At 37.0% G+C, this 25,718-nt stretch overlaps 3 protein-coding genes and 1 long non-coding RNA gene across 6 annotated transcripts; 2 read left to right on the plus strand and 2 right to left on the minus strand.

Moving 5' to 3' along the window:
* Positions 1–16: 16 nt before the first annotated feature.
* Positions 17–504, plus strand: LOC108841626 (uncharacterized). The gene is made up of 2 exons (XR_001948161.2): positions 17–197; positions 274–504. It is a non-coding gene; the product is annotated as an uncharacterized LOC108841626 (long non-coding RNA).
* Positions 505–12,220: 11,716 nt separating this feature from the next.
* LOC108843046 (homeobox protein ATH1) lies at positions 12,221–15,211 on the minus strand. The gene is made up of 6 exons (XM_018616131.2): positions 14,686–15,211; positions 14,343–14,523; positions 13,203–14,017; positions 12,773–13,116; positions 12,633–12,693; positions 12,221–12,546 (listed from the first exon to the last, which is right to left on the minus strand). The coding sequence occupies exons 3-6, from the start codon at positions 13,998–14,000 to the stop codon at positions 12,364–12,366; spliced, it is 1,386 nt and encodes a 461-aa protein (XP_018471633.1). The 5' UTR covers positions 14,001–14,017; positions 14,343–14,523; positions 14,686–15,211; the 3' UTR covers positions 12,221–12,363.
* Positions 15,212–18,003: 2,792 nt separating this feature from the next.
* Positions 18,004–19,965, plus strand: LOC108843047 (calcineurin B-like protein 10). Of its 3 annotated transcripts, none has more exons than XM_057003570.1 (9): positions 18,004–18,249; positions 18,357–18,531; positions 18,650–18,732; positions 18,820–18,879; positions 19,015–19,123; positions 19,216–19,268; positions 19,362–19,433; positions 19,516–19,628; positions 19,731–19,965. In XM_057003570.1, the coding sequence occupies exons 1-9, from the start codon at positions 18,226–18,228 to the stop codon at positions 19,783–19,785; spliced, it is 744 nt and encodes a 247-aa protein (XP_056859550.1). In that variant the 5' UTR covers positions 18,004–18,225; the 3' UTR covers positions 19,786–19,965. The 3 variants fall into 3 exon arrangements, with proteins under 3 accessions (XP_056859550.1, XP_018471634.1, XP_018471635.1); XM_018616132.2 differs by having other exon boundaries at positions 18,005–18,249; positions 19,353–19,433; XM_018616133.2 differs by having other exon boundaries at positions 18,005–18,249; positions 18,360–18,531; positions 19,353–19,433.
* A 332-nt stretch (positions 19,966–20,297) lies between these two features.
* LOC108842181 (glycine dehydrogenase (decarboxylating) 1, mitochondrial) lies at positions 20,298–24,884 on the minus strand. Its single transcript, XM_018615017.2, is given in 15 exon segments — positions 20,298–20,553; positions 20,642–20,759; positions 20,862–20,960; positions 21,045–21,170; positions 21,254–21,331; positions 21,427–21,615; positions 21,717–21,869; positions 21,949–22,248; positions 22,352–22,477; positions 22,560–22,755; positions 22,843–22,943; positions 23,034–23,111; positions 23,189–23,434; positions 23,515–24,071; positions 24,074–24,884. Coding segments are annotated over 15 exon segments (3,132 nt in total). The 5' UTR covers positions 24,750–24,884; the 3' UTR covers positions 20,298–20,464.
* Between the last annotated feature and the right edge of the window lie 834 nt (positions 24,885–25,718).

Genomic DNA, 25,718 nt, shown 5'->3' on the forward strand with positions numbered 1-25,718 from the left:
AATAATGATGTCCCAATTAAGGAAATAGACCCTAAACGATGGTCGAAAGCAAGACAACGATGAATCAGGTGAGAGCTACGATGATGCATCAGCTGCGAGCGACGATGATGACGAAAGTGCGAGCGACGGCGGCGACAGCGGCGACGGCGATGAATCAGGTGCCAGTGACGACTCTAGTGAAGCCAACCACGACTCTTGTAAGCTTTTATTTCTTGCCAATCGTTACCTCCTCCGATTCCAATTTTTTTGAGTGTTTGTTCTGTGTGGTTGAAGTTTGGTGGGAGAGGGTTCTCAACAAGCTCGTCTGGTTTTTCTGTTGATTCTGGAGGCTGATTTAAAGTTTTCAAAAGAGCTACATCCCGTTTCCTTGTGGATCGCTTGACGAGGAGGTGCGAGAACAACCCGGTGATAGGAAGCAGATGTAAACTGATTCGGTCTGTACAAATAAAATAAAATTAAAAAAAAGTATCCAAGGTTAAGCAAGAATTATTCTTTTATTCCTGATCTCCTCTCGATTTCTCTGTATTCGTGATTATAGTCTTGTTTGTGTCTTCGAGATAATGCAGTATTGTCGGAAAGTGATTTCATCCATTGCTTCTTTCAGTGGCGGATCCAAAAATAATTTTTTTTGGGGTCAGTTTATATACAAATATCAATACAAAATAATAAACATATAAGATGAAAAAACATAACAATATTTGTGCATATATATGAATCTATATTTTCATCATAATATTATGATTTTTAATAAATTGTTAAAAATAAATGTAATTTTATGTTTATTGGCAGAACACCAAAAAAAATCACTGATATTGAATAGGAAAGGTATGGTTCTTATATGTTATCATTTATTTTCATATGCATTAATAATTTTATTTTCTAGTTATCATGTATGGGTTAGAAAACAAACTCTTGTTGGTTTATGTCCATATGATTTCATATCCCTTTTGTTTATAATAAAATTCCAATGATCATTTTAGTCAGTGTTAAGAGAGAAAGAGAGACACTAATTAAAGATACACTAACTTTAGTTAATGTTGACAGATATATAATGTTTAAAACAAAAAAAAAAAGAGAAAGAGAAAATATTTAAATGTATTATTAAATCTCAATTAATATTATTTATCGAGAATATTCACAGAACATTAAAACAAAACATTAATATAGTAAATGCGTATTTAATGTGACAAATAGAGTTAATATCTTATAGATAAAAATAAAAATTATATTTGTTTTGGTTGAAAAAAAAGAAAGAAAAGAAGTTTTTTAAGAAATGTGAAATCGAAAGGGTCAAAACATGATTAATAGAGGGCCAATGACTGAACTTTTATGTAGTTAAGAAGAAATTAAAAAATTTAGTGGGGTTAGTAGAACCGCCTCTGCCTCTTCCCCCTTGTCCTCGAGGGTCAAGCATGCTTGGGAGGAGCAGGACGAGTTAGTTCTTGGTTTAGCATTCATTGGCGGATGGTTCGTCAAAGCTAACATAAGTATGGTTTTTTTGATTTCATGTATGGATGTTTTCCAACATTAATTCTCCAGGAGGTAACTAATTTTCTTTCCTGTTTCCCATGAATGGATGTTTCAGATGTTCTCAAGAGAAGAAAGGATTGGTACAGAGTACACATTTTTTTGATGATGAGAAGAAGCGTCTAGAAGAGAAACGTTGCCCGCATTGAAAAGGTAAGTAAAGTTTTGATACATTTTATTATTATTTGGTAATCATATGTTCAAAACCATTTGTTTTATTTCATGAATGGGCAGGAACTGGATGATGATGTCTAGGCTACAATTGATTGTCTTTTGTGTTGGATTGTTTGGTGTTTTATCCGCACACTCGTACTAATTTAGTGGTAGCTTGCTGATCTTGTCTTGTGTTCGTTTTGGTGTTTTGAAACTGTTTTTTCTCTTGATCTCCTATGTATTTTGCAAACCTACTCTACTTTTTTTTCTACAACGTTGTATCTCCGACAAACAAAATTTATACCATGGTGCTTTCAGAAAAAAAAAATCTTTACTTTTCGTTTGTGGTTGAATTACAAAATAAGGAGGTACATCACCTTATCAAAGGAAAGAAATAAGCGTTTCATTGTTATCAATCTTACGGTTTTTCCTACAACAATGATATAAATTTACGTTTACATACATAATTCATAACGTTTACCCATGTAACCAAAATTAATCAATAGTATTACGTTTTCTCTGGCTTATTAATATAAATCCAGATATAAATTTTCTGTGACTTGCAGCTCTGCTCAACCATCGTAATGCTCTTTTGTATTATTGTTATTGTGATATACTCTATATAACTAGGTGTTTTGCACGCACATGCGGACATAATCATTTTACTAATAGTTATTAACATATGTATTATGATTTGAACATCATGATAATTATTTTTAATATTTTAAACATTTTAGTTTTCTTCGCTTTTTATTTTGCTCAATGGTAACAAAAGGAATTAATTATTTTGATCCAGAAAAAATAAACTATTTGACATCGCCAAGGGTTTTATTTATCCTTCACTGAGTTGTAACATGCAACAAGGCTCTGTCTAACCTATTAAATGTTCTTTTCCTGACCTTACATGATGTTTAAGCAAATCAAAAACACAGAATATATATTTGAAAAAACTATTCATAAATAAACATGAAAACCTAAATTTAGATTGTCCAACCTGGATCTCAAATTCTGTGCAATAGAGCTATATATAGATCTTTTTCAGTCATCCCTTCAGTCTAAACAGTCCCACACCTTTAATTGATTCTGGTCGAAACACGAACGGACACCAAAATTAGAGGATAGAGGAGATAGAGAAACTGTACTTCATTAGAAGGGAAAGTGGGTTTTTTAGGAAGACGTTGAAGGAAGCGTTTTTGTTGTTACTTTCACGGAAAAAATTTAACGGGCTTTCAAGATTTGTTTCAGTTTAACGTTTTTTTAAAAAAAAAATTAATAGCCAATTATATTTTGAAAAAAATCTGGCCAACTTATACTCCCTCTGTTCCACAATGTATGATGTTTTGGAAAAGTTTAGATGTTTCAAAATATAAGATGTTTTGTTATTTTTAAAGTACTTTAACTTTATTGAAATTGGTTAACTAATAGCAATTTATTACTTTATCTTGATTGTTAGTTAGTTATATTTAATTTATATTATTTAATAGCATTGCCTTTTTAAAAATAAGTTTCTTAATTATTGTGCATTCAAGCAAAATATCTTATATTATAGACATAGAGAGTATATCTATTGGGCTTGCTGGCAATTTCTGTTTTGTTTTTGTTTTTTTTCTGAATATTTTATTTGTTTCTGTAATTACTGTTTAAAACTATTACATTTATAACTTTAAAATGTAATTAAAATCCCAATTTTTGTCTCATTTTACAAAATAACTAACAACCTATTTTCTATTAAATGTAGATTATTTAAACATATTAATGTTTATGTTAGCAAGTCAAATGAAAAGTGGTACAAAACAAGATAATGCATCCTCATTGTTAAACAATGCACACTGAACAAACTCATCAAGATAAATCAATGTCAGTAAAAAAAAATCAATCTCGAAATAAATTAACTAATAAAAGATAATAATAATTTAATATATAATTATTTAGAACATTCACCCGCACGGACGTGCGGGTCCAAAATCTAGTTTTGTTTTTATTTCATGAATGGGCAGATGGAATGGATGGATGATGTCTAGGCTACAATTGATTGTCTTTTGTGTTGGATTGTTTGGTGTTTTATCCGCACACTCGTACTAATTTAGTGGTAGCTTGCTGATCTTGTCTTGTGTTCGTTTGGTGTTTTGAAACTGTTTTTTTCTCTTGATCTCCTATGTATTTTGCAAACCTACTCTACTTTTTTTTCTACAACGTTGTATCTCCGACAAACAAAATTTATACCATGGTGCTTTCAGAAAAAAAAATCTTTACTTTTCGTTTGTGGTTGAATTACAAAATAAGGAGGTACATCACCTTATCAAAAGGAAGAAATAAGCGTTTCATTGTTATCAATCTTACGGTTTTTCCTACAACAATGATATAAAATTTACGTTTACATACATAATTCATAACGTTTACCCATGTACAACCATAATTAATCAATAGTATTACGTTTTCTCTGGCTTATTAATATAAATCCAGATATAAATTTTTCTGTGACTTGCAGCTCTGCTCAACCATCGTAATGCTCTTTGTATTATTGTTATTGTGATATACTCTATATAACTAGGTGTTTTGCACGCACATGCGGACATAATCATTTTACTAATAGTTATTAACATATGTATTATGATTTGAACATCATGATAACTTATTTTTAATATTTTAAAACATTTTAGTTTTCTTCGCTTTTTATTTTGGTATACATCTCCTAAATATAAAAGAAAACTATAAAACTATGAGAGCATAATTACATATAAAATATTCTAAACAATAAAGTAAAGTAAAAATGTGTTGATTTTTCTTAATTTACTTTGTATTTTTGAATCAGAAACATGTATTAAATTATCAAAACAAAACACTAACACACATAAAATCCAAGTAAGAAAAAAAATAATAAAAAGTAAACAAAAAACTTAAGTTTGATGATAATTTAGAAGAAATATTTTTTCAAAACGAATTGAGATAATGACAATATTTCATTGGTTTACTTGATCAATACATACATTGATTTATCTTAATATTTCACAACTTTAATTTTAATAAAAGAAAAAAATAGATAATGATAGTTTTATATGAAGTAATTTATGGTTAATTATATAATGATAAATCTAATTATTCATTAAAATATATCTATTTTAGCCTTTTGAAAACTGAAACATTAAACACATGTTCATAACATCTCTCTAAATTTAATATCAAAACATATTTTCTTATAGATTAAATAGTAGTAAAACATACACGTGAAATAACTACCGAAATAATTTAGAATACCTAATTCATAATTTTAAACTCCATGTAATAAACCGATCTGTTCATAATCTTTCAAACTCAAAGAAAGAAGAAAAACATAGAACTCCAACAAAAAGAAAACAAATATCAAAGCACATAAATATAGATGTCAAAAGCTATAATCGAGATAACTTGGAATAAATGAGAAAAATGAAACTATAAAGTTTAAAACATCTTACATCATATGAAAATAATAATTAGTCATAACTTGCTTAAAATAATTATAATTGTAATTCTAATTAGAAGTTTGAAATAGTTATATTATATAAATTAATAAATTAATTATTTAAGCGAAAACTGAAAAGAATCTTGTGAAAGTTAAAACAATTATAATCATAATTCCAATTAGAAATTTTGAAATATTTATACTATTTAAATTAATAAATTAATTAGAAATTTCGAGATATTTCTATTATCTAAATTAATAAATTGATGATTTAATCTAAAAACTAATAAGAATATGACAAATAAACAAAATTAACTAAAATTATGGAAAAATCAATTTATAAATAATAGTATAGATAAAGTTTTCTTATTATTGTGGAGTTGATAACATCAAATAGTTTGATCACTACATAAGGATTTGACGCATATTATTGCCTATGTGTTTTTTCCACGTGTCATGTCTTCAACCGATGGTAAACTGACACATTAGGATGATGATTTTGGCAATGTTTTAGAAAATAAATATTTTAGAACTCTAATAGATTTGACCCTTGCAGCACACGGGAGGAACACTGGTTAAAAATTAATTTGGAACTAATATCTCCAATCTCGAAAACCCTAGGTTCTCCACTTCGACGAGGACAAAAGAAGATGTTGCCGTTCCTGGTAAACACCTTGGCTAAGGTAATCGAAAGATTTCTTGTCTCTGGGGTGTTTTTTTTTTTGCTTGTCTCTGTTCACTGAGGTTGAATGAATAAATATGCAGTCTTGTGGCAAGGGGAGGCTGCAGTATCGTGATTTTTCATCCGTGAGTGAGAAAAGTTCTCATTATTTATTGGCATTATCAAAAATCTCAAATTGAGTCAATTTTTTTTTGTTTCTAATTTTCTTTCGATGGAATCTACCTTTTGTTTGTTAGCTGTCTCGAAAATTTATGGATACTGCTTCACAACGGTCTTCGGTGGTGCTGGATTCCTGCTCGGTACGTGGTTTCGAAGCATTTATTATTATTATTTATTTTGGTTTCTAGTCTTCTTCATGAAACCTGTTTGTTTGGTTTCTTCTTCAGGTGGTGTGACAACAAGCCCTGTCTCAAAGGGGCTTCGGGAAAATGAAGAGGTAAGTAACCTAAAGGGATTGGGTTAAAGTCTTTTTTTTTTCTTCTTTCTTTCCTATATAATTCTTATTCTCATTTTTTTTTCAGCTTTTCATTAAAGGTCTCCAACGTCTGGAAAAAAATGGAGGCCAGGACGGGCAAGTGGACTGCCTCTCTTAAAGAGGAAAGGAAGTGATGATAATTGGTTGCGTCTGGTTGTGTTTTTAAATATTTTATGTTTCTGTTATATGTGGGGCTTCGACTGTGGCTAGAGGGAGAACTGCTATGTAGAAAATGAACTTTCCACCTTAAGATTGGTTTTGGTGCTCTGGAATGTTTAGCTTCCTGAGCCGCTACACTGAATAGAGGTGTGAGGTCCGCTCGACCAGGGGATTTAGTAGCGCTCTGACAATCCTCTCATAGAAGCAATAGCAGATTCAGCATTGTTGGTGAAATCCTTTCTAAGCTGAACACACAAAATTCCTCAAGCTTTAATTTAGAGAGAAGTTTAATCTAAGCAATAATTTTGTTTCTCACGTAATACGATAAGGATAACTCCTATAGTTTAGGGATTTAGACTTATCACATATAGATATTACCTTGTGGCTTACGTTGCGATGTTGTATATATATACTCTGTATTGGAAGATCAATGAGATACAAGTTTACCTTCATATTATGGTATCAGAGCCAAGATCTACAAATCTCGCTTAAATTTTCTTCTTCTTTCTGATCGATATCTCGTTGATCACGTTTTCTACCTCAAATTTCTATTTTCTTTCTATTTGTCTACGATGGCTGACGAGAACTCCTCTACGTCTGCTGCTACTACGAATCAACTTGTTTCTCCATATTATCTCCACTCATCTGACAATCCTGGAGCGCTTATCACGTCTGTTCTTCTTACTAACGAGAATTACTCCGAATGGTCTACCGAACTCCGGAACTCGCTTCAAGCCAAGCAAAAGACTGCATTCATTGACGGGAGCATTATAAAACCGGATGCAGATCCGGATCTATCTCGGTGGCTTGCTGTGAATTCCATGATTGTTGGATGGATTCGTACTTCGATCGATGCTAAGATCAGATCGACTGTTACACATGTTCCAGATGCTCATAAGCTCTGGGAGTCGTTACGCTTCCGCTTCTCAGTCAAGAACGGCGCTCGTATGCATCAACTGCAGGATGAGATTACCAACTGTAAGCAAGATGGTCAATCCGTTCTCGAGTACTATGGCCGACTTACCAAACTGTGGGAGGAACTGCAGAATCTCAAGACTGCACGAACATGTACTTGTGCAGCGGCTAAAGACATTGAAAAGGAAAAAGAGGATGCTCGGGTACACAAATTCCTCTTCGGTCTTGATGATTCTAGGTTTCTCTCCATCCGTTCTCGCATTACTGATGAGGACCCTCTACCTGATCTAAATGTTGTGTACTCTCGAGTTATTCGGGAAGAACAGAACATGACTACGACACGAGCAAAAGAGCAGAGAACTGAGGCTTTAGGGTTTTCGGTCAAAACAGAGTCGTCTAAAGATAAGATGTCTCCTGCTCCAGTTCGTTCGAAAGATCGTTCACGCACCTGTACTCATTGCGGCAGGACAGGACATGATGTTACTGAGTGTTTTCTCCTACATGGATTCCCGGAGTGGTACCAAGAACAACAACGTCAGAATACTTCATCTGGGTCCCGTGGTGGCGGACGTTCTAATGGAAACAGAGGACGCGGACGGGGTCGTGCGAATGCTGTTCAAAGCACGAATTCAATCAACTCTGACCAGATTGCGTCCTTGATCTCTCTTCTTCAAAATCAACAGACCAACCTGTCATCGGAGCGTCTGTCGGGTAAAACACGTTTAACTGATGTTATTATTGATACAGGAGCATCACATCACATGACGGGTGATCTCTCCCTACTACATGATGTCTGTGATCTTACAGCTTCTTCGGTTTTATGTCCTAATGGTCACAATGCCCAAGCCACGAAACAAGGAAGCTTGCGTTTGAGCAAGGATTACATTCTATATAATGTTCTTTATATACCCGATTTCTACTGCACACTTATTTCAGTGTCTAAATTATTGAAACAGACCGGTTGCATTGCTCTGTTTACTGATACATTGTGCGTGTTACAGGACCGTTTTTCGAGGACTCTGATTGGAGCGGGTGAAGAACGTGAGGGGGTCTACTACTTTACGGGGGTCAAAGTTGCACGAGTTCATGGGGCTTCAAAGTCGAAGTCTTCTACTGAGAGTCTCTGGCATCGACGACTTGGCCATCCGTCTTATAAGGCTTTGTCTACATTACCGGTTTTTGATGCTTTTAAGATAGATTTTTCTAAGTCTCGCCAATGCGATATTTGTTTTCGCGCTAAGCAGACACGTCAAGTTTTTCCAGATAGTTTTAATAAAGCTGAGGCACCTTTTTCTTTGGTTCATTGTGATGTATGGGGACCATATCGGACTCCAGCATCGTGTGGTGCAGTCTATTTTCTTACTATCGTTGATGACTATTCTCGTGCGGTTTGGACATACTTGATGTTAGAGAAATCAGAGGTGGCAACTCTGCTTCGTGGTTTTTGTGCTATGAGTGAGAGACAGTTTGGTCGCAGTGTCAAAACAATACGTACAGACAATGGGACAGAGTTTATGGTTCTCAAACAATTCTTTCACGAACATGGGATTATACATCATACATCCTGTGTTGACACACCGCAACAAAATGGTCGAGTTGAACGGAAGCACCGTCACATACTCAACGTGGCTCGTGCTTGTTTGTTTCAGGCTCGCTTACCTGTTGATTTTTGGGGTGAGAGTATTTTGACAGCTGCTCATATTATAAACCGAACACCATCTCAAGTTCTCAATGGCAAGACACCATATGAGGCTCTGCACGGTTCTCCTCCGGCATTTGACCAACTTCGGGTGTTTGGGAGCCTGTGCTATGCTCATCGTCGAGCTAGGGATAAGGACAAGTTTGGGGAGCGCAGTCGCAAGTGCATTTTCGTGGGCTACCCCTTTGGTAAGAAAGCTTGGCGGTTGTACGATCTCGACAACAATGAGTTCTTTGATAGTCGGGATGTGGTGTTCTTTGAAGATCAGTTTCCTGGAGTCGAGAAAGCATCATATGTTTCCCCACCAGTGATTGAATCTAATATTTCCATGGATGACTGGTTTCTACCTCTCTCGCCATCAAGGGGGAGTACTACTACTCCTGCCCCATCTCCTGTACCTTTAACTTCAACTCCTGATACTACTCCTACTACCTCTCCTTTAACTTCTCCTACTACCTCTCCTATACCTTCTCCTACTACATCTTCATCGCCTACTACTCCTACTACCACTACTCTTCCTTCGCCTACTATACCCTCTCCTACTACATCTCCTACGCCTACTACCATGCCTTCTCCTCCTACATCTCCATCGCCTACTACTTCATCTCCTATTCCTGCTACTACTTCCACACCTCTACCCACCTCTACCCATACTACACCTGAACAGAGTGCATCTTCCTCCGAACCTGTGTCACCAATTTCTAAACAGGTTTCTCGGCCTATTGCTGAATCATCACAGTCTCCTGGTCTCCTGGAGGTACTTGGTAAAGGCCACCGTCAGAAGAAGCCGTCCGTTCTGCTTAAGAATTTTGTGACTAATGCTGCGACTATGACCCCCCCTCACGCTCCCGGTCTCTCTGATCAGAGTTCTACAGATACGGTTTCAGGTAACACACCGTATCCCATTCATAATTATATGTCTACCTCTGCTTTTACTGCGCAGCATCAGGCATTTCTTGCCAAGATTATTACGGAGGAGGTGCCCAAGACATATAAAGAGGCAGTTCGAGATCCTCGTTTTAACGGAGCTATGAAAACAGAAGTTACGGCTCTGGAGGCTAACCATACATGGGATATTACTACTTTACCGCCAGGGAAGAAAGCCATTGGCTGCGGTTGGATTTATTCAAATAAGTACCGAGCTGATGGTACTATTGAACGACCTAAGGCGCGTCTCGTGGCTCATGGTAATCGTCAAAAGGCAGGACGTGACTATGCAGATACGTTTGCCCCTGTTGCCAAGATGTCGACAGTACGATTTCTACTTAAGGTTGCAGCAGCAAAACGTTGGGAAATCCATCAGATGGACGTCCATAATGCATTTTTGCACGGCGATCTTGATAAAGAAATTTATATGCAACTCCCTCCCGGTTTTCATACATCTGATCCTACCAAGGTTTGTCGTCTTCGCAAGTCCTTGTACGGTCTCAAACAGTCTCCTCGCTGTTGGTTCTCCAAACTCAGTAAGACTTTGTTGGACTTTGGGTTTGTCCAAAGCTATGAGGACTACTCTTTATTCTCGTTTGAGCAAGGCAATATTTGCTTGCATATTCTTGTCTATGTGGATGATTTCCTTATCGCAGGAAACGATATTTCTACTATCCAACGGTTCAAGAACTATCTCCATAAGTGCTTTAAGATGAAGGATCTAGGCAAGATGAGGTACTTTCTTGGCTTGGAGGTTTCTCGGGGACCTGAAGGGATCTTTGTTTCTCAGCGCAAATATGCGCTCGATATCATCACTGAATGTGGCTTATTAGGCGCCAAACCTGCTCCGGTTCCGACTGAGTTAAATCATAAGCTTGCTTTGGCTACTGGACAACCGCTTGATGACCCTTCCAAGTATCGCCGGCTCGTCGGACGATTGATATATCTTACGTTTACACGGCCCGAGCTAAACTATATTGTGCACATTCTGTCGCAGTTTATGAAAACACCTCTGCAAGATCACTGGCTGGCTGCATTACGCGTGGTCAGATACTTGAAAGGGTGTCCAGCACAAGGCATCATGCTTACATCTAATTCTGATCTGAATCTTACTGCTTACTGCGATGCGGATTGGTCGGCTTGCCCTCTTTCCAGACGATCGCTTAGCGCATATGTGGTTCTACTTGGGGATTCTCTTGTTTCCTGGAAGACCAAGAAGCAACGGACAGTCTCGCGTTCTTCGGCGGAGTCAGAGTACCGGGCTATGGCTGATACAACTTGTGAGCTTAAGTGGCTCAAGCGTCTACTTCGCCAGTTTGGCTTCTCTCATCCACGTCCAATTCGCATGTTCTGTGATAGTCAGTCCGCGATCCATATTGCTAAGAACCCGGTGTTTCATAAGCGCACCAAACATGTCGAGAATGATTGTCACTTTGTTCGCGACGCGGTACAAGCCAAATTTTTTACGATGGAGCATATTTCTACCAAGAATCAACCTGCAGACTTGTTAACGAAGCCACTTCCTACTCCTACGTTTCAGCATTTACTTTCCAAGTTAGGCATTCGAGATATGTCATTGCCAACTTGAGGGGGAGTAATACGATAAGGATAACTCCTATAGTTTAGGGATTTTGACTTATTACATATAGATATTACCTTGTGGCTTACGTTGCGATGTTGTATATATATACTCTGTATTGGAAGATCAATGAGATACAAGTTTACCTTCATATTATCACACAACTTGTCACAAGGTTCAATTTAAATGACACAGGTCAGTATTGGAGCTTATGCTATGCATCAAATGTTATTCTCTATGCCCATTTAGAGACTATGAACAAACAATACTAGAATACCATCATCAAGTAACAAGATTGTCAAGTCTCAATCAGATAAAGACTGTTTAAGGAAACATATCCTCACCACAAACACGCATCAGAGATGGCCACAACCGAGAACCTCACAAACAACTGCAAATCTCCAGGGAGCATAATAACTACATAGCTTTGATTTCGTAATCAGATGTTAAAACGCTGAGTTTCGTAAGCTGGCCGAAGACAATCAGTTAAACGACGGTCGTTTTGTTTTTGCATTTATTTCCTTGATACTTATTACGTCCGTCACTAGGTATTTTATTTTATACTATATCCAAGATGTTCGTATTCACTAACATCTTGGTTTTTACACTATTTTAAGAACTTGTTACACTTTTAGACTCTGTAACTTGATAACACATAATGCAAATGACCAAACAGCAATATACAAGCTGTATATACAATTATAACAAAAAAGAAAGTAAAAAAAACAATCATAATAAGTAGTAAGGTACTTTAAACCCCTGACAAATTATAAGTAGCGATTTTGCGTGAACAAAAGTTGTAACACAATCATTCTCTTATTTTGTCCCTTCCTTGACTCATCATAACAGACTTTGGCACTCTAATAACACTTCCTCCATTACCGCCTTGAAGGTGAGTGTTACTCATCTTCCGCTTGTTCATTTCTGCGTACATGTCTTCTATCATCGGCTTCCATAGTCTTACACGCGCATTTATAAACCAGTTTGATACCTTTCATCACACACAACAAAAAAGACACACTTATAACTGCTTAGGTCTGAGTAACAAACATACGTTCGTCTAAAGTCAAAACATACCTGACTTCTTGTCAATCCACTTCGTATAGCAAGAAGATGTTTCTCTGAATCTTTCGGGTAACTATACAACAATATCATTTGCTTAGCTACCAATGTCATCAAAAAGTAGACTTAAATAAAGAGTTTTAAAGGATTCTTACGGGTGAAGAAAGTTTTGGAACATCCATGTACGTAGAACCGAGACTGATTTCTCAGGCAAACCTCGTTGCGGTCTCCAAATCTGATGGTTCTTACGTTTTAGCTGCTGAAGAAGACAATGCTGGTGGAAGATTGAGTCTTCTTGAGACTTCTCTTTGCCTCTCTCTAAAACCGATCCCATCATAAGTATCTTCTTACTGATTCTCTCTCTCAGGTTCTTGTATAAGTAGGAGATGGTTTGGAGTGCAAACCGAGTGTGTAGCTGAGGATCTAACTCGGTTGCTGCATGGAACGCTGATACAACCGTGTGAATCTCGTCAACGCAATGACTATATCGATCATCCACCTGAAGACACAGAACAACTCAAAAAAACTTTCTGTAAATCATTTTTGGTTTATGTTAAAATGTGTTTAATATATATTATATTATACCATTTGAAGAAGATCCAAGAGATGAGTTTTCTTTGCTTCTAATGCTTGTCTTTGCGAACCGCCATCAAGAAACTCGTTTAGATTCTCATAGGCTGAGTTTGTACCCTCTGACTCGGTTCCTCGAGATGAAAAGTAGCATTGAGGATTGTTCTCTATGCCGTTGAGGGAGTATGTTGCAAAATGAGATAGTATTTCTTGAACAGAGTGAAGGTACTTAGAGCCAAATATGACTTGAGAGACGTTATTAGAAACGTCTTTGGTGCTGGAAGAAGCTTGCTCTGAGGGTATTCTAGTATATTTAGTAGCAGCGCAAAGACTCATCCCCGAGCACTCATCAGAAACATCTGTGGCAAGGCTTAAGGAGAGCTCGTTTCTTGGGAAATCTTCTTCACCGAATGTAGATATTATTGGTTCACTAGGACCAACAACACCTTCTACGTATGGATATGCATGAAACTCACTATTTTCACCGAGACTCCACATGTTGTTTGAGGAATCATCATATGGTGGTCTAAAATGATCCAAATGATGAAGTGGAGGAGGAGGAGGAGCCATGGCCTCAAAGCTGGTTTCTAGAACATTTGTAGATCTTGGAGTAGATGATAAGTACTTGTTCGTAAGAAAAGAGTTGAAGATATCAAAGCCACCCATTTGTAGAGGATCTTGTCTGATGGAATTCCATGGAAGCATTGTTGAAAATGAAGTGGGATCTTCTCTTGAAGGTATCAAATCCATGAGAAGATGGTTTTGGTTTGTCATAACATTATCCAGAGAACTAAAGGTGTTGTTGTTGTCCATTGGGTCTACTAATGAAACTGCATTAACAATAATAGAAGTATTTAACACTCAGACAAAAGTATTTTCAGAAGATCTCAGGAACCAAATCTTTGGAGAATAGTACTAAATGTAAATAAACTGCTGCAAGAGACAGTGTAAGAAGAATTATGTCATTAACTGTTACATAAACATATAGGTAAATGTGAACTGAAGCATGAGTTAATGAGACGGTGAGTAGGCTCAATGATGCATAGACCAGTAATAATTTAAAGATATCTGTGGAAACAGTAAACTAGTTTAATAAAGAAAGAAAGCTTTAGATTACTACAAATGTCCATAGAACATTAAAAATGTTGAACTTGCCTTTATACTTCTTCTTCTGATAGAACCTCTGGGAAGATCTCGAGAACAAGCCGTAGCATACAGAGTTTTTACATAAGCATTTCCAAAACGTGTGTTAAAATTGAAGAAGATGAAAGTGTTTGTCTCTCTTCTTTCTCGGTGAAAGAACACTGTACTTTCACTCCGCAGCTTCTCTATGCTCCTAAAGAAAGTAAAAAAAAGGAAATTAACTATAAAAAGTATTATATATTGTATAAAAAAAATAAATGATAAAGATGATACAACAAAGCTGGAAAAGAGAAAAGTGAGTCTGGTTAATCTCTTCTGCATGAACGCAAACTATACAAAAGGTTCAGATTTTCACCTTGCTTTAATACATTTTCATGAAGAAACTCATCATCTTCATCCTCTGCCTCACTTAAAGATTCAGACCACTAGACTTAACACATAGCAGCATACTTTATAATAAATAAAGAAACTATTTCTCGATTCACAAAAAAAAAGGAAACTATTTCTCAGGGAAAAAATAATGAATTCAAGAAAGATGTGGAAAAGGAGGGCCAAAACACGTACGGAGCTCCCTCTGTTTATGACATGAATCCATTATCATATATTTACTAGATCTTCCGACCAAAAACAAATTCAGAAAAAGATAAACGAGAATCAAATCTTATGTATTTTTCTTATAATATGATCTCTCACAAAAATGTTGATCACATAGAGAAATGTATGTCATCTATTTATCTCATGTGATATGTGGTTTGAAACCAAATCCAAAAAGAAAATCCAAAGACATGAAGAAGACCGATGTGCTACTGTTTACTACAGAGAAGTGCACTCATTTCTGTTGCAGGCTTTAGATAAGGGAAGGGACCCTACTACATTTTACTATTTACATGTCCCTATATGCTATGCATGTAAGTAAGTATAGACAAAAAAAACTTTCATAATATATTAAGTCGATTTATAAATTAACAAGAAAATAGGTTTGTTGTTGAAAAAAAAGAAAAAAGGTTTTGTCCTCTTGTGCTGGTTTCAATTATCAGAAAGAGGGAAAAAAGTAAAGAGAGGTGAGATTTTTTTTAGCCATTTAAGGAGAATTGATGAGATGTGTGATCCATTTGGGTTATTGCTTTTTCTTCTTTCTTTTCTCACCACTCGTGTCTTTGTCTTGTGCCATCAAATCTCATTTTACGTATTTATTATTATTTGTTTTGAAGTTTTACGTAACCTTTATAAAAAAAATATCAATCAAGTTTGGCCTTTTCTTTGATTGTTCCTTTCTTATCAAATCTTCTTTTCATTTGGTTCAGTGTGTCGTTATATGCAACGTCTTATTATACCGGTTAATAATTAACCCTATTATTATTAGTCCTAGACTATAATAGATACGAGCATCTGAAATCATGATATTCTTATTGGAAACTTTTCTAGCTTTGCAGGTGTTAATAAAAATAAAAGTTCTAACTAAAAACAAAGAGAAAAAGCTAATGTAAAAGTTATTTGTTTGTCTTTGACAAAAAAGTTATTTTGTTTGTTTTAACTTCGCCTGAAAGCTCTCACAAAGTTATTTTTATTTATACTATAGCTAAAAGTAACTATAGATATGGATCTTATTACTTATTACCAATTAAATTTGAAATTGAAATATGAAAACCTATGCTCTATACAGTATATTCGGATGGTTATTACTGTTTTTTTTTTGAAACTAGTTATTTATTACTGTTTGTTTCTGATTCTATATTATTAAAGAGATTAATAGTATCAACAGCACTACGAACTATCGTCTGAACTACTGACGCTATGCTAGAGAGCGTTGTTATCATGCCTAAGACTTATGGGGTGTGGGCCGACAAAAATATTTAATAAAATAAAACAAAAGGAAAGACTGTTTTCATAAGTACCATATGTTTTCTTTTACCAACTTATCAAAAACATTGATTTTTCTTCGTAGAACTACAAATATTTTCATGTGAAAAATTTTACTAAAATCGTTGTAAGAAAAAAGTTTCTAAAACGTTAGGAACACATTATATACTTCCAGGATCGATTTATATGGCAGTATTTCAAAATATATCTCAAATATTACAAGACAAAGAAATCTCAAACCAGGATTTGTTTTTGTAGTTTTTTCAAAATGTTAATAGATGATGCAACTAATATGAGCTTGAGCGCCAACATGTGCTAGTCTGACAAAAAGAAAATACAACCAAGAATGTGACAATTCAGATAACGAAACGGCACGTAACAAATGTAATATTATGGGCTAAATCCTAAGATTAATGGTGCCCTTGGACAGGAAAGCTCGACAAGAAGTCGTTACAGCACTTTATAGATTGAAAAAAATGAACTTGGTTATGCTCATATATTCTTGTTCATGTTTTTTTTTTTTTTGCTAAAACTTCTTAATGTTTTGGGTAAGCCAATAAACGAAAGAAAGAATAGATTAAGAGAGATTTTTCACACAAAAGAAAAAGAGTTGCAGTCCCCAAGATAAAAGCCAAATTAAATGATTGTAACGTGAGCAATAAGCAAACGGAAGGGAGAGCAAAGGAAAAATTATGAAAAAAGAAAACCTAAAGCTGACTCGACTGAACATTTACAGCAGTCTCGTGAGGCAAAAGGTTGAACATTGGTTTGTTTGGTCCGCTACACAATCAGATTTCCGGTTTATAAGTACCAACATTTGCAAATGTACGTAAGCTAAAGAATGGCACGTAGCTCGAAATTCGAAAAGATATTTTCTTGCTCGTGTCGGTGCCAATATCAGTGGCGGACCCATGTGGATAAAAGGGGGTGCAGCTGCCTCTGGCCAATATTGTCTGGTTATGATAACACAAATTAACGATGCATCTCTCAATCGCTTGATCGTCTCTACATATAACAAAACCAATATACCCTCTATGTATATACAAGCAAAAACAAATATTGTTAATGATGCTTCTTGTTGCCAGTGGCGGAACTAGGTGGGGAGTGGGTGAGGCAGCTGCCTCCAATGATTTGTTTTTGAAGTATAATTTTGCTTAGAATTTTTATAATGCCCTGGCTGAGAATTTGAATTTATAGATATATTATTAGTGTTTTGTTGTTTTGCTTCGGGTAGAAATTCATCCTGGATTTGCCACTACTTGTTGCATACGGTTATTAATTATAATTTATAACTGCTTGGCTTTGGGTTTGTTGTCACTACAAGGTTTGTGACTAGTGAACCTACTCTCTTTGTATTGGGTGAATCACACAAGTACCTGAACAAGCTAATCTTGAATATGTATGTTCTTTCGGTGACTTTTGAAGGTGTAAAGGTCGACTACTAGATACATGTGTAAGTCTACTGCATATATACTTCTATAAATACCCCCCACCCCCAATGTTCATTCTCATTAAGTTTATTTTTGTCAGCGAAAGGTGGTATACGGCAGAGAGACGGTTGTCGGCAGTACCACTTAAATTGCAACCCGAGGATTACATGTGGTAGGCTAGGCACTTGTTTAGCTTCGTATGAATTATTCTGTAGAAGCTGGATTAAAATTGGGCTTCAATGCGTTATAACGGGCCTTTCGAAGTCACTTTGTAAGGCCCAGTGGGCTACTTAATGCAGTAAAAAGTAGATAAACCAACTCAAAAACGTGTCATATATATAGAGAGAGAGTGGATTAACAGGAAAAAAAAGTGAGGCTCACATGGGAGGGAGGGAGGGAGAGACAGTAAGATTTGATTGGATAAATACGATAAACTATTAGATCTGCGTTATTTGAAGATTTGAAGACGTTAACTGATTGACTAAAAATCAAAAGTCTATTACCTCTCAATACACGTTCCAGAATCCCAAAATTCGAAACTTGTGATGTGATCTCTGACACCATCTATTAAGAGCAAAGAAGGAAGGAAGAAGAAGAGGAGAGACATGGACTGGCCCAAAGTTTCCTCTGTAAATTTTCTCAAAAAGACATTAACACTTTTGTGTTTTTTTTTTGGTTTCTTTGCTTTTTGGATTGGTAATGGATTGTGTGTTTGGTAATAATTAAAAAAAAAAAGCAGAGATCAAGTTCTCTTACTGTCGGAGAGAAAGTCTGCGCCGTCTTTATACCTCTCTTTGCTATTATCGATTTCCTCTTCTCCACCGTCGGACAATGCTTCGATTGCCGCCGCCGTCGCTTGCCGCAAGTATGCCACCACGTGGATCTGGCTCGTCTCGCACATGGATCTCCATGTGGGCTTTCTCCTCTCTCTCTCTCTCTCTCTTCTTCTCATCAATGGGTTTTCAATTTTCTGGTTGGGAGCTTAAAAAGTTTTAAACTTTGGCGTTTTGGATGTATTTTTTTTTGCAGTTACGGTTAATGAAGTTGAAGCTTTGTATGAGTTATTCAAGAAACTGAGCTGTTCAGTTATTGATGATGGCTTGATTCACAAGGTCAGTTTCTTTTCTCTTAGATATTAGTAGAAGGAGATCCGGTTTAAATGAATGACATGATTTTGAGATTATTCCTTTGGTTTGTAGGAAGAGCTTCGGCTAGCGCTTTTCCAAGATGTATATGGTGAGAACCTTTTCCTTGATAGGGTGAGTTTGTTTGTGTGTCTTCTTTAGCGAAGACGAAATAGTTTTTCTTTTTTTCTTTTTTTCCCATGGTTTGTTGGACTTTTTGAGAATTAAAAGTTATGCTTCTTATATTTATATATTTGGATGTTTTGGTAGGTTTTTGATTTGTTTGATGAAAAGAAGAATGGGGTTATTGAGTTTGAGGAATTTATCCATGCTTTGAGTGTGTTTCATCCCTATGCACCAATCGAGGAGAAGATCGACTGTAAGGATGATTATAGGAACTAATTATTTAGTATCCTACTAACAGTATGTAGCATGGATGAGTCTTAAGCATAAGTTTCTTATCTGTGGCAGTTGCATTTAGGCTTTATGATCTAAGACAAACTGGATATATTGAGCGAGAAGAGGTATGAAATAATCTGCTGGCACTGCTAGTTGAAACTGTCTTTTGAGCTTAATAGCAAGTTTGAAGTTGTTATAATGTTTTTTAGGTGCATCAGATGGTGGCTGCTATTTTGATGGAATCTGAAATGATTTTGTCGGATGAACTTTTGACCATGATCATTGATAAAGTGAGTGTGTATTTTGAAATCCTTTACTTTTTAGTGGTGAATAATCATATTTGAATGATCATTGAACTTGTTTTTTGGTTAGACATTTGCTGATGCAGATGCAGACAAAGACGGTAAAATAAGCAAAGAGGAATGGAAAGTGTATGTGCTTAAGCATCCTACCTTGTTGAAGAATATGACTCTTCCTTACCTAAAGTATGATTCTTCTCTTTTGTTAGTTAACTCTTCAATGAATCTAAGATAACTTTTAGATTATGATCATCAATATATATATATATATATGTTTGAATTTTGAAGGGATGTGACGACGGCCTTCCCAAGTTTCATATTCAACACAGAGGTTGAGGACTGAGGCAGAACCGGTTCTGCTTGGGTTTTTTTTGTCAATTTTCTTATTGTGTTTTACCCAAATTAGTTGGTGGTTTACATGTTAGCTGTAAGTAAAAGAGAATGTGAGGCTCCTGATATCTTTTGATGCACGCATCTGTACACTGTTCAGTTGAAAGTGATAAAGCATTTTTTTTATATTTTATCTTTTGCGTCTATGGACCAATAACCCATACATATCTTATGTGGAAAGTTTCGGAAAAGATAAACGAATGGGGTCAATGGCTAATGATTGTAGATAAGAACGAATATTTTATCTTCAATCATAGAGGGATATACATTTGTCCCCAACTTTCAAAAATATGATCAACGTTGCAACATGAAAAATCTAGATTTTTATAATTATTTTATAATAATTACTTGTTTTTCTGTTCTCATTAACACAATTAATAATTTATGTTTTGACTTAAAAGCATTAATTTATTTTCTTTTTGTCATGTGCTTAATGTAAGATGTATCGAACTAAATTAAACAAAGGAAACGAAGGATGATATGATTAGCAACATTCCAATGTAAACATTACACAGCTAGATAGAAAGTGTATGATAAATAAGAACACTGTGGACATAAACATGGAAGAGCAGAGAGAGAAGAGAAATGAGAGAAAGGGGATGGGACACATAACATAAAGACATGAATGTAAATCAAGCTGATACTGCAGCTGCGACTTGTTCTTCTTCTGGGAGGAGAGTGCACACCAGCTTCCTGTCTCCATACACATTGTCCACCCGCCCTGTTTCCACATTTCATTTCATTTGTCACAAAGCTCATATTTTCAAAACTGGATACCACAATCTATAGCTAAGGATGATTTGTAATACCTGTGGTTGGCCAGAACTTGGCAGATCGGAGCCATGCGGTAGGGAAAGCAGCGTACTCTCGGGAATACGGCTTCTTCCATGTGTCTGACATAAGCATAGCTGGAGAATGTGGAGCTCCCTGATAACACACACAAACAAACAAGCAACACCCTCAACGTCTGAATCTCTATGAAGAACTGTACTGAAAATAAGATCGAGTGTTTTTGTTATTTCAACAAACCTTGAGAACGTTGTTCTGGACATCTGCATTTCCTTTTTCAATCTGTGCAATTTCTTCCCTGATCGAAATGAGAGTATCGCAGAACCTGTCTAACTCCGCCTGCAAAACATTTCTTATTATCAAGTTGTGATACATTGAGAGAGAAAAATAGTCAGTGGAGAGATTTGCTTATGCATATTGTACCTTGCTTTCACTCTCGGTTGGCTCAATCATGAGCGTTCCAGAGACAGGGAAAGACATTGTGGGTGCATGGAATCCATAGTCCATTAGCCGTTTCGCCACATCCTCTGCTTCTATTCCAGCAGTGTTCTAAAGAACAAAAGAAGCCATTGTTTGAATCCCCATACAAAGATTCAACATCCACTTTCATTTACAATTTCAAATAACAATACCTTGAAGCCTCTCAAATCTATGATGAATTCGTGTGCTACTGTTCCGTTGGCACCACGGAACAGAATTGGGAAGTGCTTCTGTTAAAAACAAATCAATAAATTGGACTCTCTTTTAGTCTTGGACTCATCCCTCGTCGAATGCTTTGTTTTATTACTAAAAGAAGTAAAGGTACCTCTAGGCGCTTTGCCATGTAATTGGCATTCAAGATTGCAATCTTTGAGGCCTCAGTGAGTCCACCAGATCCCATCATGGCAATGTAAGAGTAAGATATTGGCAAGATAAGGGCAGATCCCCACGGTGCAGCGGCAATGGGACCCAGCGGTTCTGTCTTCTCGGGTTGCGGGAAACCACCAGTGGGTATCTTTAACCATGGCAATGGAGGAAAAACAAGTTGAAAGAGAAGATTACATCACCAATCACCAAGAAACATAAATAGTGTGATGAATGAATGATCAGACTAACCACAGGGTGAGAAGGAAGAAATGGTGCTAAATGCTTCTTCACACCAATGGGACCCATTCCAGGCCCACCACCTCCATGAGGAATACAGAAGGTCTTGTGGAGATTGAGATGGCACACATCCGCTCCAATGAAACCAGGGCTGGTCAAACCAACCTACCACGAAACCCAACAGCAACAAATTTAGACAAATCCCCAGAGATCTCTGTTTGATGTTTTTATCAAGACCTCTCACCTGTGCATTCATGTTGGCACCATCCATGTACACTTGACCTCCATTGTCGTGTATTATTTTGCAAATCTCATCAATAGTCTCTTCATAGACTCCATGAGTTGAAGGGTATGTAACCATGAGGGCAGCTAAGCTGTCTTTGTTGTCTTCAGCAGCTTTTCTCACCTCCTCCATGTTGATATTTCCCTTAGCATCAGTTCCAACCGTAATAATTTTCATCCCGCACATAGCAGCGCTTGCAGGGTTTGTCCCGTGTGCAGAGACGGGTATGATACACACATTTCTGTGGTGATCTCCTCTTGACTGGATCATGCATACATTTATTCATTTTACAGTTTTAGACAATTGAAAATAATTTGTTTACAGTAAAATATTTAAATCAAAGATTTAGGATATCAGACTTTACCCTGTGATATTCGCGGATAACCATGAGCCCGGTGTACTCACCAGAAGCACCAGCATTAGGTTGCAATGAGAGAGAGTCAAACCCAGTGATTGTACACAATAGATCACCCAAGTCGCTGAACATTTCCTATACAAATGCCAAACAAGTATTCAGATTCACTGTTCAATTTTCCAGTTCAAACCTTAGCTGAATCAAGAAAACGGCTCACCTGATAACCTTGTGCTTGATCAATTGGAGCAAATGGGTGGATGTCAGTGAAACTTGGCCATGAGACTGGCATCATTTCAGTTGTTGCATTTAACTTCATTGTACAAGATCCCAATGGAATCATGCTGTGGCACAGTGAGAGATCCTTCGTCGCCAACTTGTGGATGTACCTGAGCAACTCATGCTCTGTGTGGTACCTAATCACATTGTTAAGAAACGAAAATACATATGAGATACAATTAACCCACAAGCAATAATAAAACAGGCAAGACAGAAAAATATACATGTTGAAGATTGGGTGGGTGAGATAAGAGCTCTCTCTTGTTAGGTTAGAGGGGATGGAATTCTTAACCTCAGGAGCAAGAGATTCAGCCGTGAACGGAACCTGAAAAATATGGAGTCGAGATAATCAAATTTCATGCAACGACTCCTGAACTAATAAGTAAACAACAAAAGAGGACTGAACAACACTCACAGGCTTGCCAGAAGCAAAAACTTTGAAAAGTTTATCGACATCATCCAAGGTAGTTGTTTCGTCAAAAGAAGCAGTAATCTGCAGTCATGTCCAAATGTTCAAAATCTCTATGCGGCTAAAAACATATTGAAGGTCAAAAACGAAAGGACACTCACAGTGTTTGAGTCCACAACACGCAGATTCATTTCGCTCTTGACAGCTGCATCAGCAATTGCATGTGCATCCGAGCACTTGATTTTCACAGTGTCAAAGTAGGGAAGATCTTGAACTTCAGCAACACCGAGCTTCTTCAATCCCAAGGAAAATATGCCAGCAAGACCATGAACGCGTTCGGCAATAGATTTCAGACCCGCGGGCCCGTGGTAAACAGCATACATGGCAGCCATGTTTGCAAGCAACGCCTACAATTTAAAAAAAAAAACATTATAAAAATGGCCAAAAAAAAAGATAAAAAATTCATCAGCAAGAATCAACAACATACTTGAGCAGTACAGATGTTGCTAGTGGCTTTATCCCTCCTAATATGCTGTTCCCTAGTCTGCATAGCCATACGCAGAGCTGGCTTCCCAGTAGAATCAACACTGACACCAATAATCCTCCCAGGCATCATTCTCTTATACTCTCCCGAAGTAGCCAAAAACGCAGCATGAGGACCACCGTAACCCATCGGAACACCAAACCTCTGAGCCGAACCAACCACAATATCAGCCCCAAACTCCCCAGGAGGCTTCAACACCGTCAAGGCCAACAGATCCGTCGCCATAACAACCTTCACACCGTTAGCATGAGCGTTCTTAACAAACTCACCGTAATCCAACACTTCCCCTTCAGTCCCAGGGTACTGAACGAGGACCCCACACACGTCACCACAGCTATAATCAATCTCCTTGAGATCCTTCGTAACGACTTTCAAATCAAAACCGTCAGCTCTGGTTTTGCAAATCTCGATCGTCTGAGGGTGGCAGTTACTCGCGATCACGAACGTCTTCTTCTTCCCCTTCTGAATATTGTTACACATCGCCATGGCTTCAGCAGCTGCGTCCCTTCGTCTAGCAAGGAAGCGTTGGACATGGGGAGGCCGGTGAGGTCGGTGATCATGGTCTGGAAGTTGAGGAGGGACTCGAGGCGTCCCTGGGAGATCTCGGCCTGGTAAGGAGTGTACTGAGTGTACCAGGCGGGGTTCTCGAGGATGTTGCGGACGATGACGGGAGGGACGTGGGTGTTGTAGTACCCCATCCCGATGAAGGACTTGAAGACCTTGTTCTTGGAGGCGAGGTCGGTCATGTGAGCGATCATCTGGCTCTCCGTAAGGCCTCCGTCGAATTTGGAGAACTTCATGGAGTCGATTCGGATCTGTTTCGGGACGGTGTCGTCGACTAAGGAGTCGATGTGGTCGTATCCGCAGTATTTCGCCATGTGCGCTTGCTCGTCCGGCGTCGCGGAGTTGTGGCGCCGCGGGAAGGTGTCGCCAGGCTTGACGGCGTCGACGGAGATGGATCGCGTCTGGTTGTGGTGGTGGTGGTGTTTGGGGAGATTGACGGATCTGTGGTTGTTGGAGAGGAAAGGGGAGAGGGAAGAGATGTACCTAGAGGGAGCGTGGGGGACGACGGAGGGGACATGGTGAGGGGTGATCTCGGGGCCGTTACGGTGTCGTTTCGATTCGTTAACGAGGCGTCTCACGATGCCTCTGTAAGCAAGCCTACGTGCGCGCTCCATGTTGATGATTGATGAATAAAGGTGGAAACGTGATGGATGATGAGATGAAAACGCAGAGAGATTGTTTTCTTTCTAGTTTTTCGGCATTGGATTGGTTGGTGGAGAGGTTGCAAATGTGTATATCACTACTACTGACTGTATATCACGTCCCAAGACAAAGTGTGTTTATATATACGGAACTGCAGAGAGATAATTTTTGATATTTTCTTTTTTTAGTTTCTTTTTAAAAAAATCTCAAATTTTGTGGATCTCTTGTAAATGGTGAAGGCTAGGCGATGGGGTTGGTGAAAAGTATCTAACTATTTGTGCAGATTCCACGTGTATCGCATCTAATTAGGTATATAATTTTATTTACGATAATTAAATTCATTTATTTTATGATTAAAATGGATCTCTGACATCTCTTAATTAGTTGTTTTTTTCCGTCAACTTTTTAAATTAGTTGTTGATTTAGAGCATTTTCTCCTAACTATATACCATGTTTTTCTAACAACAATATAAATCATTTATTTAGTTTAAGAAATTATATACGTATCGAATATTTATATTTCAAACATATTACATGTTGGAGTTGTATATTAAAACCAACCCGCTTTCTGCAATGGGCTTAGCTCAATAATTTGTTCTTTTCCCCAATAATATTTTTTTCCAAAACAGAACCGTGTTAGCCTGAATAGTTAAACTTTCTCTGATCTAGTTAGCATTCCCAGATTAAAAAAGAACAATATGACTGTCACTGGATTGTGTATTTTTTAATGAAATAACTTGAAATGCTCTATTTCACTTATTTTACAATTTCTTTTAAATAGAATGCTAATTTTGTCAATCTGTAAAAAAAAAAAAGCAAATCATTTAATTACAATTTTGATCTACACATATATATTCTATTTTCTTTATATTTCATTCCTTTTATTCCACTGATTCCTTTATCCATTATCCATATACAGCCTATGAAAAATAAGATTTGTG

Source organism: Raphanus sativus, chromosome 2, assembly GCF_000801105.2.
Source record: "Raphanus sativus cultivar WK10039 chromosome 2, ASM80110v3, whole genome shotgun sequence".
Classification (NCBI taxonomy): domain Eukaryota; kingdom Viridiplantae; phylum Streptophyta; class Magnoliopsida; order Brassicales; family Brassicaceae; genus Raphanus; species Raphanus sativus.

Excerpts from the sequence above, each read along its gene's own strand:
- LOC108843046 (XM_018616131.2), bottom strand. The coding sequence starts at position 14,000 with ATGGACAACAACAACACCTTTAGTTCTCTGGATAATGTTATGACAAAC. Across the intron at positions 12,694-12,772 it reads TTCCAAAACTTTCTTCACCC|TTACCCGAAAGATTCAGAGA; the intron begins GTAAGAATCCTT and ends ATTGTTGTATAG. Across the intron at positions 12,547-12,632 it reads GTGGATTGACAAGAAGTCAG|GTATCAAACTGGTTTATAAA; the intron begins GTATGTTTTGAC and ends GTGTGATGAAAG.
- LOC108843047 (XM_018616132.2), top strand. The coding sequence starts at position 18,226 with ATGGACTGGCCCAAAGTTTCCTCT. Across the intron at positions 18,880-19,014 it reads AGAACCTTTTCCTTGATAGG|GTTTTTGATTTGTTTGATGA; the intron begins GTGAGTTTGTTT and ends ATGTTTTGGTAG. Across the intron at positions 19,124-19,215 it reads AATCGAGGAGAAGATCGACT|TTGCATTTAGGCTTTATGAT; the intron begins GTAAGGATGATT and ends TATCTGTGGCAG.